This window comes from Myotis davidii, unplaced genomic scaffold, assembly GCF_000327345.1.
Source record: "Myotis davidii unplaced genomic scaffold, ASM32734v1 scaffold444, whole genome shotgun sequence".
Lineage (NCBI taxonomy): Eukaryota > Metazoa > Chordata > Mammalia > Chiroptera > Vespertilionidae > Myotis > Myotis davidii.
In genome coordinates this window covers 63,504-77,916 of record NW_006294767.1, presented here as the reverse complement: position 1 = coordinate 77,916, position 14,413 = coordinate 63,504, and the positions used below count along the sequence as shown (strand labels likewise).

The 14,413-nt window shown below is 43.0% G+C and overlaps 1 protein-coding gene across 1 annotated transcript; it reads right to left on the bottom strand.

Moving 5' to 3' along the window:
- Positions 1-2,312: 2,312 nt before the first annotated feature.
- PROZ (protein Z, vitamin K-dependent plasma glycoprotein) lies at positions 2,313-13,473 on the bottom strand. The gene is made up of 8 exons (XM_006769292.2): positions 13,288-13,473; positions 12,761-12,924; positions 10,445-10,469; positions 9,722-9,835; positions 8,624-8,755; positions 7,669-7,754; positions 4,126-4,243; positions 2,313-3,043 (listed from the first exon to the last, which is right to left on the bottom strand). The coding sequence occupies exons 1-8, from the start codon at positions 13,346-13,348 to the stop codon at positions 2,529-2,531; spliced, it is 1,215 nt and encodes a 404-aa protein (XP_006769355.1). The 5' UTR covers positions 13,349-13,473; the 3' UTR covers positions 2,313-2,528.
- Positions 13,474-14,413: the final 940 nt, after the last annotated feature.

Here is a 14,413-nt window from a genome sequence, read left to right as displayed (position 1 = left end):
ATGTTCTGTTAAATGCATTGCTGGATTCGATTTGCTTACATTTTGTTGAGGATTTTAGTATCTGTGTTCATCAAGGATATTGGCCTGTAGTTCTCTTTCTTTGTGGTGTCTTTATCTGGTTTGGGAATTAGAGTAATGCTGGCTTCATAGAAAGAGCTTAGAAATGTGCCTTCCTCTTGAATTTTTGGGAATAATCTGAGGAGGATAGGTTTTAGTTCTTTGAATGCTTTCTAGAACTCTCCTGTAAAGCTGTCCGGACCAGGGATTTTGTTTGCTGGAAGATTTTTGATTACTGCTTCAATTTCTTCAGTTATTATCGGCCTATTAAAATTTTTTTATTCTTCCTGATTGAGTTTTGGAAGCTTGTATTTTTCTAAGAATATGTCCATTTCATCTAGGTTGTCCAGTTTATTGGAATAGAGTTGTTCATAGTAATTTTTCATAATCTTTTGTATTTCTGTGGGGTTGGTTGTTACTTCACCTCTTTCATTTTTCATTTTGTTTATTTGGGTCCTCTCTCTTTGCTTCTTGGTGAGCCTGGCTAGAGGTTTGTCAATCTTGCTTTTCCTTTCAAAGAACAAGCTCATGGTTTTATTGATTTGTTGTTGTTGTCTATGTTGTTTATTTCTGCTCTGATCTTTATTATTTCCTTCCTTCTGCCTACTCTGGGCTTTTCTTGTTGCTCTCTTTCTAATTCTTTGAGTTGTAGGGTGAGATAATGTATTACCATTTTTTCTTGTTTTTTGAGGTAGGCCTGTAGAGCTATGAACTTCTCTCTCAAGATTGCTTTCACTGTGTCCCATATATTTTAGATTTTTGTGTTTTCATTATTGTTTGTTGCCAGGATGCTTTTTATTTCTCCTTTGATCTTTTTGATAACTCAATCATTGTTTAATAGCATGCTATTTAGCCTTCAGGTGTTCGATTTTTTTTCATTGTTTTTACTGTAGTTGATTTCTCAACTCACATTTTTAATTTCTTAAAAATATCCTCTCTGCTCTTCAACTCTTTATAATGAGCCCTCAGCAGCCCACTGTTCCCTGCATGTGCATCTGGAGTTAGAGCTGCCCTCTCCACTGTCTGCTGGTCTGCAGAGCAGTTAGCCTCAGAAGCTCTTTCACTCCAGGAGGCTTGGAAATCAGATGTACTTAGTGGAGGAGCAGTTTTGCTACTTCCTTAACTTAAATAAGAGTTAAGAGATTAACTTAAAAGTAAACATCATTTCTATCCATTGCTTTCACTTTTCATTTTGGCACAAATTCGGACCCCCTTGGAGTTCTGTTCTGCAGGGAAGCACGGTTTGGGGCTGGACTCAAGTTCTGTCTTTCCCGTGATGTCAAAGCTGCGGTCTTTGTGATGATAATAGATAATCACTGTGATTGAACACTGTTCTACTTTTTAACTCAGCCCTGGTTGGTAGATGCTGTTATTGTTCCATTTACCAGTAGAGCCCAGGAGAGAGGTACAAAGGGGTTACATCACTGAGAGTCAGCTAGCTGGTTCAGAAGCAGAGTGGAGAGGCTGAGCACGGCCCTCATCCAGCTGCCCCCTGGAACCTGTCTGGGAGGTTTCCCTCCACAGGAAGTGCCTTTCTGAGCACAAGGCCCTGTTTGAAGGCCCCATGTGTCCATCTTCTAACCTCTCATGTTTCCTGATTCCTTTCTCTAAAACTATAACCTATTCCTCTGTGATTTTCTCCTGTGGTGACTCTCTTCTAGTGGCTCTTCCAACACTGAGCAACCCTTTCACTCACACGGGCAATTGGTAAACCTGGCACAACTATGAGGTCCCTCTTATCCCATTCTCTTAAAATCTCTGTTTAGATTAAAAAGTCCCAAGCAAAAAACTTTTCACAGTACTCAGTAATGAACTCATAAGCCAGCGATTTTCAACCTTTTTCATCTCATTGCATACATAAACTAATTACTAAAATTCTGCAGTACACCAAAAATATATTTTTTTGCCAATCTGACAAAAATTGATTTTTTGCCAAATAATTGATTCATTCACACTGGATGGCTATTGTTATGTGGGCTGTTGACCTTTTTTTATTTGATAGTCTAAGGCAGTGGTTCTCAACCTTGGCTGCACATTAGAATCACCTGGGAATCTTTTTAAAATCCTGATTTCTGGGCCTCATCCTCTGAAAATTCTGTTTCTTTGTTATGGGGTGGGGCCACAACATTAGTAACAAACAGAATTTCCAGAGGATGAGGCCCAGAAATCAGGATTTTTAAAAGATTCCCAGGTGATTCTAATGTGCAGCCAAGGTTGAGAACCACTGGTCTAAGGGAAAAGAGGTCCTTGCCCCTGACCAAAGTAGCCAGGTGTTGCATGTTTTAAAAATTGTTGCAGCATACCGGTTGAAAATCGCTGTCATAAGCAGTTACTAATGGTTTGTAGACTGAGTTGGTTGTCCTGAGGCAGTCACAGCTGTTTTGCTGTGATATTTTAATTTAACTCCATGCTTGCAGTTAAGGTGTGTAATCCCACCACATCTTTTATTCTTGAGGCTTAGCTGGGTTTAGTCACTTCATGATTTGTCTAAACCAGAGTGAGTATCTTGAAACCTTGGTGAGAAGAAACTCCTGTCCATACTCTGCTGTGGGCACCGAGCACAGAATCCCTGTTAGGAACCAGGTGCCTTTGTGTTTTCTGGCAACCATGCTCCCTTCCGCCCACTGCACCCCTCCAGCTGCCGCTCCCCTCTCACAGTATGTCCTCGTTGTGACTGTCACATTCAGGGTTCTGCCACACTCCTCGCTGTCCATGTGCGTGACCGGCACCTGCATTGGCACATTGCCCAGCTCAGAGCCGTTGGATGTCCAGCCGATGAGGAGGCCTTGTGTCCCCGGGATGAGGATGCGCTCCGCAAAGTCCTGCTCGGGCATACAGATGGGGAGCCCCATGTCTGGGCACTGGATGGGCAGCTCCAGCTCCAAGAGCGAAATGTCATTGTCCCCCGTCTCCTCCTCATACATCATGTGCACATGGATGCGCTTCACCTCGATCATCAGTGGGTCCTTGCTCATTCTAGGAAAATCTGAAATAATGGACAATCACTGGCTTTTGTAACCTAAAGCCTGGTTTTCAGGTTACAATAATATGAAACTAATTTCTCAGTGAACCCTGGGACAAGGCAGAGGCTGGGCACGATAAAACATGCCATGCCTAATGTCCTGATCTCCTTTCTTCATCTATGGAATGAAGTGTTCCAACTAATTCCTCATACTCCTCCTTTAAAAATCAAAATGAGCCCTAACCAGTTTGGCTCAGTGGATGGAGCGTCGGCCTGCAGACTGAAGGGTCCCAGGTTCGATTCCGGTCAAGGGCATGTGCCTTGGTTGCGGACACATCCCCAGTAGGGGGCGTGCAGGAGGCAGCTGATGGATATTTCTCATGGATGTTTCTAACTATCCCTCTCCCTCTCTGTAAAAAGTCAATAGAATAAAAAATAATAAAATAAAATTAAAAAATGGAAGATTTTAAAATCAAAATGAGTTATTTTGGTGAAGTGGTAAAATAAACTAGGGGAACTTCTTCAAACTAATCAAAACTGGGCTGGTCAGAAGTAATTTTTCAGGTTGACATTTCATTGACTGAAAAATATTCAAGGACGAGGAGTGAAATATAATAAGGTTCTTTGGAATCATAATAGAGCACTTTCCCAGATTATCACTGAACCTTTGCGACCTCCCTACAGGACAGAAGTTACTGCCCAGTTTTCACTGATGAGGACTGAGGCACAGAGAAGTTAGGTGGGGAGCTCCTTGTCACAGCTGTGGCCTTGGGTGACAGGGGAGTCTGAACCCAGATCTTCTGACTTTCAGTCAGTTATCTGCCTGATACCATAGCCTCCCCATTTCAGTATCAAATTACATTGTATTTTTATCAGCCGTGACTTCCTCAGACTGAATATTAGCATTTGTCTGCTTGCTATGCATAGATATTCCACCAGGTATATTACATATGCTTTCCCAGTTTATAAGTACCTCAGTAGTATTAAAGCTAAATTCAGTTCTATACTGCCTTAAAAACTAAACTCTAGTTTTTAAATTTTCATTCTACATAGGATACTGTTTATTTCCAACATGGTCTTATAAAAATGAGTGCTAAAATACTTACTGGTTTTCACACTGATATTTCTGTGTAACAGTGAACATTTTGCTGTTGTCAACACAAAATTTTCCTCTATTATAACACCACCACAGAAGTCATTTCCTTCGGAATCTATTAGTTTTACCTTTAAAAAAAAAAAGACAAAAAAAATAAGACAGACAATAGCTAGTGGTGAAAATTAACAGGATTGGGGCAGTATAGTCTGATGGTTAAGAATATGGGTTCCAGCCCTAGCCAGTTTGGCTCATTGGCCTGTGGACTCAAGGGTCCCGGGTTCGATTCCAGTCAAGGGCACATGCCCTGGTGGTGGGCTCGATCCCCAGTCGAGGGCATGCAAGAGGCAGACAATGATTCTCTTCATCATTGATGTTTCTAACTCTCCCTCTCTGAAGTCAATAAAAATATATTTAAAAAGAAAAGAAAAAAAAGAATATGGGCTCCAAAGATAGCCATTGAAGGAGTATCAGCTGAAGGTACAGTGGACTGACAAAGCAAAGATGTATAATTAGCCTATAGCAACCACTATGCAAAAACAATTCTAGTCAATTAGCTAACGAAGGTAAAACAATAAAAAATTAAGTAATTCAATAGAAGGCAGAAAAAAGGAAAGAACAAGTGGGAAAAATAAAAACAAATAGCAAAATTATGAATTTAAGCCTACCTAGATAAGTAGAAAATGGTCTAAATATCCCATTAAAAAAGCAGGGGTTTGTCAGATGTATAAAATTAAAAGCCAACTATATACTGCCTATAAAACATACTGTAAATATAATTTAAAAGATTGGAGGGGGGATTACATGTTAACAGTAATCAATAGTGTCAATACCAGACCAGCAAGACTTCAGAACAAACACTGTGTGAGGTTATTTTGTGGATTAAACAAAAGAAAAAAAAATGTATCCTCATAGCATAGGTGCTAGCTCAAGAAATGTTGCTTATAATTTTTAGTAGCTTAATAAAATGAAAAATACTAAGCAAAGTATAAATGTTTTTCAAATTTAATGTAGCCTCATTTCTGAAAATCTTAAGTGTTTATTAATAATAGTTACCATGTATTAACTACCTATAGAAGTCAGGTGCATTTTCTTTAACCCTCACTACAATTCTTGTATTACTGTATTTTATAGGTGTATAACACCAAGTTTGAGGGAAGACGGCATTTTCAGCATCAGTGTGCTAGACTTGTAGTAAAATGCAGTGGAACATAGTGTCAATTTCTTACCTAGAATGGAAGAAACAAGTTGTAATGATAATTTTCAACTCTATATCCTAGGCCAGTTAATTCAGTTAAATAATTTCAGAACTATTTATTATACCAGAGTAAAAATCTAATAGTATTTAGCTTGCCTACATAAGTGTGTCTGCAAACGTGTTTGATTTGTATGTAGAGAATGCTTACCTCACAGGTAATATAGCTCCTGGTCTTGTTGGTACTAACACTACTTCTGTAGATGAAAATGGCCACTAAGGTCCCCTTGAGTGGGCTAGGAGACTGAAGGTGGTGCGCTTGGCAGAACTAGAACACCACCGTCATCCATCCACCAGTCCCCACTCCCCATGTTCTGAGGTCTGCCTTAGTGCATTGATGAAGATGATAAGAGTGCAAGTATGAATAAGAGGGTCTTAGAAAGTTTAAGGAATATGATCCTATTAACCAATGTCACCTCAATAAATTTAATTTAAAAAGAGAGAGAGAACAAGGAGAAAAGGCAACAGAAGATCAAGTTCACCAGCTGATAACTGGGCCATTCTGGTTTTGTCCCTTCCCATCATTTTATCTCCCTTCACTCAGTTTCCTTTCAACTCTGGGTCATTGCAGTGGTTACTGAGCTCTCTTCAGTTGTCTGCCTAGGGCTCCTCCTAGCAGCCAGTGATTCTGCTGGCTCAGCCGGCTTAAAGTGTTCGACACACACACACCGAGGCGCAGTACTCACAGACCCTGTAAGGAAACTGCGAACGCTAGGCTGTCCAACGTGGCAGTCACATGTGGTTACTGAGCATTTGACAGGTGACTGGTCCCAATTGAATGTTCTCCAAGGGTAAAACACACCCCAGATGTCAAAGATTGGTAATGAAGAAAAGATGTAAATAGCTCAATTTTTTATACTTGTTACATGTTGAAATAATAGTATTTAGACATATTGGAGTACTGCTAAATAAAATTCACTATCCAAATTCATTTGATCTGCTTTACTTTCATTAGTGTGACTAGGAAATTTCAGTTACATGTGCAGCTTACATTATATTTCTATTGACAGGGCTATTCTAAAGGGTGTACTTCAGGCCCTGGCTGGTGTAACTCAGTGGTTAGAGTGTTGGCCCATGGACTGAAGAGTCTCAGGTTCAATTCCTGGTCAAGGACATATACCTGGGTTGCAGGCCAGATCCTGGCTGGGGTGCCTGCAGGAGGCAACCAATCGATGTGTCTCTCTCACATTGATGTTCCTCTCTCATGGTGATGTTTCTCTCTCTCCCTCTCTCCTTCCTCCCTTCCACTCTCTCTGAAAATCAATGGAAAAAATATCCTCTGGTGAGGATTAACAAAAACAAAAACCCACAAGTAAAAAAGGTGTCCATTAAACAAAAAAGGTGTACAAATAAAAGAGATGATCTGCATTAGAGGCAAGAAAAATGGCAAACATATGTAAATTAAAATCTACATTGGTGATATAAGCCATAATAATAAAAGCAATACTTATTTTATGGAATTATTGAAAAAGCAAGAAAAGAATGAAATGCTGGTTAAAATAGCAGATGGCTGTTGTGAGGTGCTTGAAATAACTTGGCGGGAGGATGAAAATACTAACTTTATATATTGGCACATTATAAATGAATCTTTAAATGTCAAGAGTGGCCATCTATAATAATCTATAATAATAAAAGCATAACGTGAAAATTAGACCAGACGTCCTTCCAGACAACCTTCCGGACAAAGCTAGGGCTGCAAGAAAAGCCCGGGTCCCGGGTGCCAGAGGGAAGCCGGTGCCAGCAGCCGGGGGAAGGAAGGCCTACTCTTGCATGAATTTCATGCATCGGGCCTCTAGTTAAATATAAATAGAATATTTAACTTCCAAACCAGTCAAGGGGGGAAATCAGAAAATAACAAAAATGAATGCCAAAGAAGAGAAATTTCCTCCATACAATAGTGGAGCTGGAGTACCAGCTAGGAGGCTGGGGAGTGGAGAGCCTGTGTCCTTCACTCTGGCCACCTGCCTTTCCTGTGGTCACTCGCCAGGCCTATGTCACCTCACCCATCCAAGTGCGACTCCAGGATACCTATGGTCTGAGAGAAATGACATTGGGCCTAGGGTGGTTATAAATAAAACTATGTTTTTATTTGGTGAAAGAATGAAGACCGCTAAAGTTGCAAATTCGGCATTAGAAAGTGCTCTGAAGTAGGACTTTGAGATTAATGGTTCGCTTAAATCAAAAATGCCTCTTTCACTTAGTCATTATGTTTCTATTTGGTTGGCAAAGACCATGGAAATGACAAGGAGGATGAAACCTGTAACTAAAAGTGAAAACATGTTTATAAAATGTTTCTGTTACCTGCCATGGGAAAATCTGAAGATTCCGCCAGCTCCTCAGTGTCGCCCTGATGCACTCAGAATTCAGCATTCCACACGCACACTTGTCTTCATTTGTGGTGACAACATAAGAAAGGTCAATGCCTTCCAAGTCAAACATCGGGTTTTATCTACTCAAATGGTGCTAACTACTTGAATCTGGCTTCTTCATGCCCATCATTTTGAGACTAGAGGCCCAGTGCACGAAATTCATGCACTCTGGGGGGTCCCTCAGGAGTGAACCTAAGCTGTCAGTCAGACATCCTTAGCGCTGCTGTGGAGGTGGGAGAGGCTTCTGCCACTGCGGCTGCACTTGCCATCTGTGAGCCGGGCTTCTGGCTGAGCGGTGCTCCCCCTGTGGGAGTGCACTGACCACCAGTGGGCAGCTCCTGTGTTGAGCATCTGCCCCCCGGTGGTCAGTGCACGTCATAGTGACCAGTTTGTTTTGCCATTCGGTCAATTTGCATATTAGCCTTTTATTATATAGGATGGTCTTTGGTTGATTACTCCCACCCACCCAAGGTTGGGGCTGCAGAGGGATGCAGGAGATTGGCCAGCTGGGGAGGCACCTTGGGATGGCTCCAGGGTCTTGCTCAGTCCCGATAGGACCCCAGCAGCAAGCTAACCTATCAGTTGGAGTGTCTGACCAGTGCACATTATAGCAAGTGGTTGAGTGGCCTTAGCATATCATTAGCATGGAGCCACAGGTGAAGTTAAATCACGTGCTCTCAGTGTTTGTAGGTTAGCTAAGATACTGCTAGGACCCAAGCAAGCTTCAGTGTGGAGGAGGGGAGGGCTGGCCGTGTCATAGTGACTCCTCATCTCATAGACAAGAGGTGGCTTTTCAAACGTTATTGTAGGAGGAGTGGGGGTGTGTATGGGAGCCGACAGAGTAGGAAAGGGAGAGACCACCTTTTCTCACTGGATTGAGAACTCACCATGTGGGATGCACGATTTGTAGTCTTGGCCCAGTTTATACCCCTGTGCACAGCTGCAAATGTAGGAGTCCTGTCCCGGGTGGCAAAAGTGTTGACACCCATCAGTCCTCAAAGGGTGACATTCATTTTTAGCTGAAAAGGAAATAAAGGGAAAACCAGAAGTGCTAACATGGAAATAGCCGTTTTTTAAATTTCCTTGTGCCTTGGGGCTCGGGCTTTTCAGTCCAAATGCTCTCATTCTTTTCAGATTTTTGGTTCCCCATAGAAACACTTCCCACACTTCTGTCTTCAGGAATGCGCATGGAGAAAGCAAAGGTTCAGTGAGTGACAGCCCTTGTATTTGTCCTCAGAAAATGTAACTTGGTCATGGATATATGTGTACATATTGCAAGGCCTTTGCCCACTTTCACAACTTTCACTTCCCGCTTCAGGTGGGGATGTGGGATGGGAGGGTTCTAGTGGGACCCCATGTGGGTGGCTGAGCAGCTGGGATGAGGATCAAAACCTTGCTTTGGCATGTGTTAGGTTTGGGATGGCTGCGAAACATTACGTGGGGCTCTCAAGGTGGCAGTTAGAGGAGAGAGATGGACTTCAGTGGAGAGATCTGAGCTGGGAATCATATTTTTCCCCAGAAAACGGACTCTGTATTGACCAGAGGCATTGAAAGGATTAAGTGAATTTATTTCCATGTCGGATAATTATTGATAGGAAATTAATTTCTTCCCACTCCCGCAAAGAATATTAGTTCATGAAGCTGTAAATCTCACAACCATGCCTACCTCTGAGCCAGCCTGTGTGTGATTCCCCCTTACAGAGGAACCTTTCAGATCCCATCACCCTGCTTGGGGTGGGTCGGGTTCCAGGAATTCTGGAGAGTAGATTGTAAATGGGTTAGGCGGGGCTGGGTTTGGGAGGACTGGGAGGGGACTCTAAGCCGTGGAAACTGTAGGGAGGCGTGTTTGGAAGGCAGGAGGGCCATTCACAGAATGGTTTCCAGTGGAGAATTGGGTTGGAACTAGGTTCCCACGGGCACCCTTTGCTCACTCCTGGGAGCCCATCTCTGTACATTGGGGTGGGTCAGGGTGGCTGGGGGCTCACCGAAGGCGCAGTCCTTGCCCTCATAGCCTGAGGAGCAAGTGCAGGTGTAGCTGCGGATGTTGTCCTGGCAGGTCCCGTTGTTGAGGCAGGGCTGGGAGACGCATGGGGAGCCACCTGCCAAGAGGGATGTGAGAACCTTGTGCAGGTGGAATCATCTAGTTCCTCCTGATGTCCCCTGGATTAGGCTGCCAGGCGCTCCTCATGTGCCCCATGGGGTCCCACCAGCCAGGTGTGCCCATGAGGTTTGTCTAAGTCCCCCTCCTTCGCCTTCTTCTTTCTTTGCTGAGCGACCATGGTGACCGGTGACTGTGGCTGGCTGCCCCAGCTCTTCTAATTCCCCTCATCCATCCCTGTGGCCCTCAGTCACTGTGGTCTTCTGGGGGCTCCTCCTAAAGGGACACCCAGCATCCCCCAAACCTGGGATGAGCTGTCACTTTCCTCAAATTAACCAGGTTCTGACCCTTCAGCAAGAGGCCCCAGGGAGCCTGTGAGGCCCCAGAAATGAGAGGAGCGGCTCAGGATGGGGACCTTCTGGCCTCTGCCACCCGAGCCCCCAAGGGAGCGTCTCCCTGACTCCCCTGGACCTTGGGAACTTTCCTACCCTTCTCCTTATCCTTGTTCTCAGGGAGTGTCCAGATGCCTACGTGTGAAACGTGGAAAGCCTTACCTCATCTTAAGGAAAAAGAAGAGGAAATAATCCCTGCAAGAGTTGAGGCCACTTACCCATATAACGTTGCCAAAATTCATCCTGTAAAATTAAAATATAAAAGGGTTGCAAATAGATGATTTTTAACAATATTTTCTCCCATAGATTGACTTAAAGATAACAAGTGTTGATTTTATCCACTTAATAGAAAAATACTGGTTGAAACAGAGAATGCAAAAATTGTCTACTTAATATTCTATTTAATATACATGGAACATTTCCCATTTCACGTGTACTTTCTGTAACCCATTTAAGGAAGGAGAAATAATAGTCTGTGATGTGGCACAAACACCATGACCATGGCCTCCCAAGGTCACCTTCCCCTCCTCCAGGGGCACAGTTTTCACTCATGTCCTTTTCTACAGAGTGCATGATGTGGATACAAAGCACTAACACCACTTTTTTATAAGCCAATGAAACAACAATCAAAAGTGGATATGTGTATGTGTAAGGTTAGTTTGGGTGGGGGGTATCTAAAATTAGGATAATTACTCGTAATTAAAGCCTAGAACGTAAACAAGTGGTTGCCATCTCCCAATCATACTTGGACTTGTAACAACCTGAATGATTTCAAATTAAGAGGACAATTTTCCGGATGGACCTAGAGGGTAGTATGCTAAGTGATAGGCCAGACAAAGACAAATATTATATGGTTTCACTTATATGTAGAATCTAAAGAACAAGATAAATGAACAAAGAAAACAGAAACAGACTCATAGATGCAGAGAACAGGCTGACAGTTGCCAGGTGGGAATGGGGTTAGAGCAGCCGTGGGCAAACTACGGCCCGCGGGCCGGATCCGGCGTTTGAAATGAATAAAACTAAAAACAAAAAAAGACCTTACCCTTTTATGTAATGATGTTTACTTTGCTTTTATATTAGTTCACACAAACACTCCATCCATGCTTTTGTTCCGGCCCTCCGGGCCAGTTTAAGAACCCATTGTGGCCCTAGAGTCAAAAAGTTTGCCCACCCCTGGGTTAGAGGGATGGGAGAAAAAGGTGAAATGATTAAGAAGTACAAATGGATAACACTGGCTGAGTGGCTCAGTTGGTTGGAGTGTCACCCCATACATCAAAAAGTTGAGGGTTCGATCCCCAGTTGAGGTATGTACAGGAGGCAACCAATCAATATTTCTCTTTCACTTCTCTCTCTCTCCCTCTCTCTCAATCCCTTTCTCTCTCTCAAATCAATAAAAACATATCCTTGAATGAGAATTTTTTTTAAAAAGTTGTACAAATTGGTAGTTTCAGAGTAATCATGAGGATGTAAAATACAGCATAGGGAATATAGTCAATAATATTAATAACATTGCAATAATTATGTAGGGTGTTAGATGGGTACTAGATTTATTGGGAGAACACTTCCTAAATTATATAAGTATCTAACCACTAGGATGTTCATCTGAAAATAATATAAAGTAATACTGAATGTCAACTGTAATTGAAAAATAAGAAAACCCCACAATTTTCCTTTAACCAGGAAGTTTTAATTTCTCCTAGTTTTATAAAAGATGGTCTATTTCAGAAGAGTTCTCTCATATATAAACTTAGAATATCTAAAATTAGAATAATTACTAGGAACTAAAGCCTAGAGTGTAAACAAGTGGTTGTCACCTTCCAATCATACTTGGACTTGTAACAACATGAATGATATCAAATTAAGAGGGCATAGCTAAGCATGCAAGAAACAGTGATTTTAAAAAAATATACTAGGGAAACAGGTCGATATTTTATTCAGAATAACTTTAAATATTGCTACTGTTATATGTAAAACTAGGAGATCTTTATTAAATATTTTACGTATTAGACCTGTCAGATTTGACTGGCTTCTCTATCTTCTGGTAAACTTATGAATAAGCAAGAATTGTTTGCCTCTATTATTTAGAGTATACATATAGTCAGTTTTAATCCAAATTATAGATGAAGAGAGATATTTTTACTATGTAGACACTCTGGAGAGGCTTTTTGTTCCTTAAAAATCTGTTGATATATTGAAGCAATTAGGTCTCTATTAAAAATGTCAAATTCTGTCAGCGACATGACAAGCTGACTGATGGTTGTGATGAGTAAGCTAATCAGTGTGGTAATGTGCTTAATCAGAAGAAGGTGTTTAGGGGTGTGGAACTGAGTTAGTATCCTACGTACTAGATGGGAAAATTATTTCACTTCTCTGTCTCTGTTTCCTCATCAGTAAAATTAGGATTAAGTTAGCCTCACAGGTAAGTAAAAAGGTCATTAATTTAGCTTTGTCTTTTTGAGAAATTATGCCCTCTCGGGCAGCAGAAATTGGAATACTCAGAAAGTGTGTGAGTTCATGGTGAGGGTACATACAGTGGTCTCATCAACTTCAAATACTTCTCTTGCTTCTTCATAGACACAAATTTCTTCATAACATTCCTTTTCCAAATTTCCCTCAAAGATCTCTTCCAAAAGATAGGAGCCAGCACGCTTCCATCTTACCAGAACGTCACTTGCTTTGGAGGCAGAAAGAAATACTATGGAGCAAGATAAGAATGGAGATGCCGTCAGCAGTGATGGACTTCCCCAGGGATTGCCATGCCCGCTCCTGGGAGTCAGAGTACATGGCGCTGCCTCTACCTGAGGCCTGGGTGCCTCCTCTCCTGTCCCCATCAGACCAGGTCCAACCTCTCGATTCTTTCGGGCCATCTCTTCTGGGAGGACCCCAAGGGATCCCATCATTTCCAACATATTTGTCATGAATTATAAAGAGATCAGGAAGCTCTTTTGGGAGCCGAGTGAAGACCCGCTGGCCACCCAGGGGCTCCTCTGTCCTAGAAAAAGCCCCCGAACCAAACCCACACGGTCCTGGAGGACACAGTTAGGAGGGCGACACCCACCTGAGGGCTCAACGCCGTGGAGGCCCAGGAGAAGCAGGAGCAGCCGGACGCAGCCCGCCATTCTGACAGTGGCCCAGAGACAGGTCTGCAAACACAGGGGCCAAAGTCTGCCCAGGCCTCTTACAACACAGGGAAGCTGCTTGCTTAAATGACCACCAGCCCTAAAATGTGGAGCCAAGCAGGGGACAGGGGGAGAAAACGGGATAAGAAGTGTCTTCCGCTAAGAGGACATTTTGCCTGGAATTTTATTGGATTCATTCAATGTTTCATTTTTTTTATTGTTTTATCTCTTAAAGTATTACAAAGAGTATTATATATGTCTCCTTTTTTTTTCTCCTCTTGACCTTCCCCTGGCCTCCCATATCCCCCAGTGTCTTGTGTCCATTGGTTATGCTTATATACATGCATACAAGTCCTTTGGTTGATCTCTTATCCAACCCACAACCCTCCCTGGCCTTCCCGCTGTAGTTTGACAGTATGTTCGATGTTGCTCTGCCTCTGTATCTATTTTTGTTCATCAGTTTATAATGGTCTTAATTATCCATAAATGATTCAATGTTTTAAGTGTATGCTTCAGTTTTATACTTTTCTGTTTAAGGCAAAGAGGGGGAAAAAAGGCAGAGAAAGGAAAAGCCAAAGCAAAGAGGGCCTTGGTGAGGAGTTTAGGTGCCAGCGGGATAGACTCCTTGGGGGTGAAGTCAGGAGGCCCTGTCCCAGGAGATGGGGTGATAGCCCTGGGGAAAGCCGGGCCATCCTTGCACACGTGCACAGCCAGGTGTCCTGGGCCTGGGCCTGGAGCCCACGTTCTAGTGTGGGGGGGAGGGGGAGAGAGGGAGGGAGAAATAAGGTCACGTTTCTCTACCAGGAGAAGGGCAGATCAGCGGGTACAGAGCCATAGGGGGGCTATTTCAGACAAGCCACCCACGGAGGCTCCCTTTGGGAGAGGAATCTGAACACAGGGAGCCTCAAGAGCCTTACAGGGCAGGGCACGAGGGTGTGTGTGACTGAGAAAGACACTCAAGGGCTGGAGGTAGGAACGCTGCTGCCTGGCGCCCAGCAAGGAGGTCAGAGTGGGAGGGCGCCCACAGGAGGGCAGCAGAGCACCTGAGCGCATAGGCTGGCAGCT

What these genes read in the sequence shown, in the direction of transcription:
- PROZ (XM_006769292.2), bottom strand. Translation starts at nt 13,348, where the DNA reads ATGGCGGGCTGCGTCCGGCTGCTCCTGCTTCTCCTGGGCCTCCACGGC. An exon ending in CCACGGCGTTGAGCCCTCAG is followed by an intron (nt 12,925 to 13,287) that starts GTGGGTGTCGCC and finishes CTTGCTCCATAG; the next exon opens with TATTTCTTTCTGCCTCCAAA. An exon ending in TTCAGATTTTCCCATGGCAG is followed by an intron (nt 4,244 to 7,668) that starts GTAACAGAAACA and finishes TTTTTTTTAAAG; the next exon opens with GTAAAACTAATAGATTCCGA.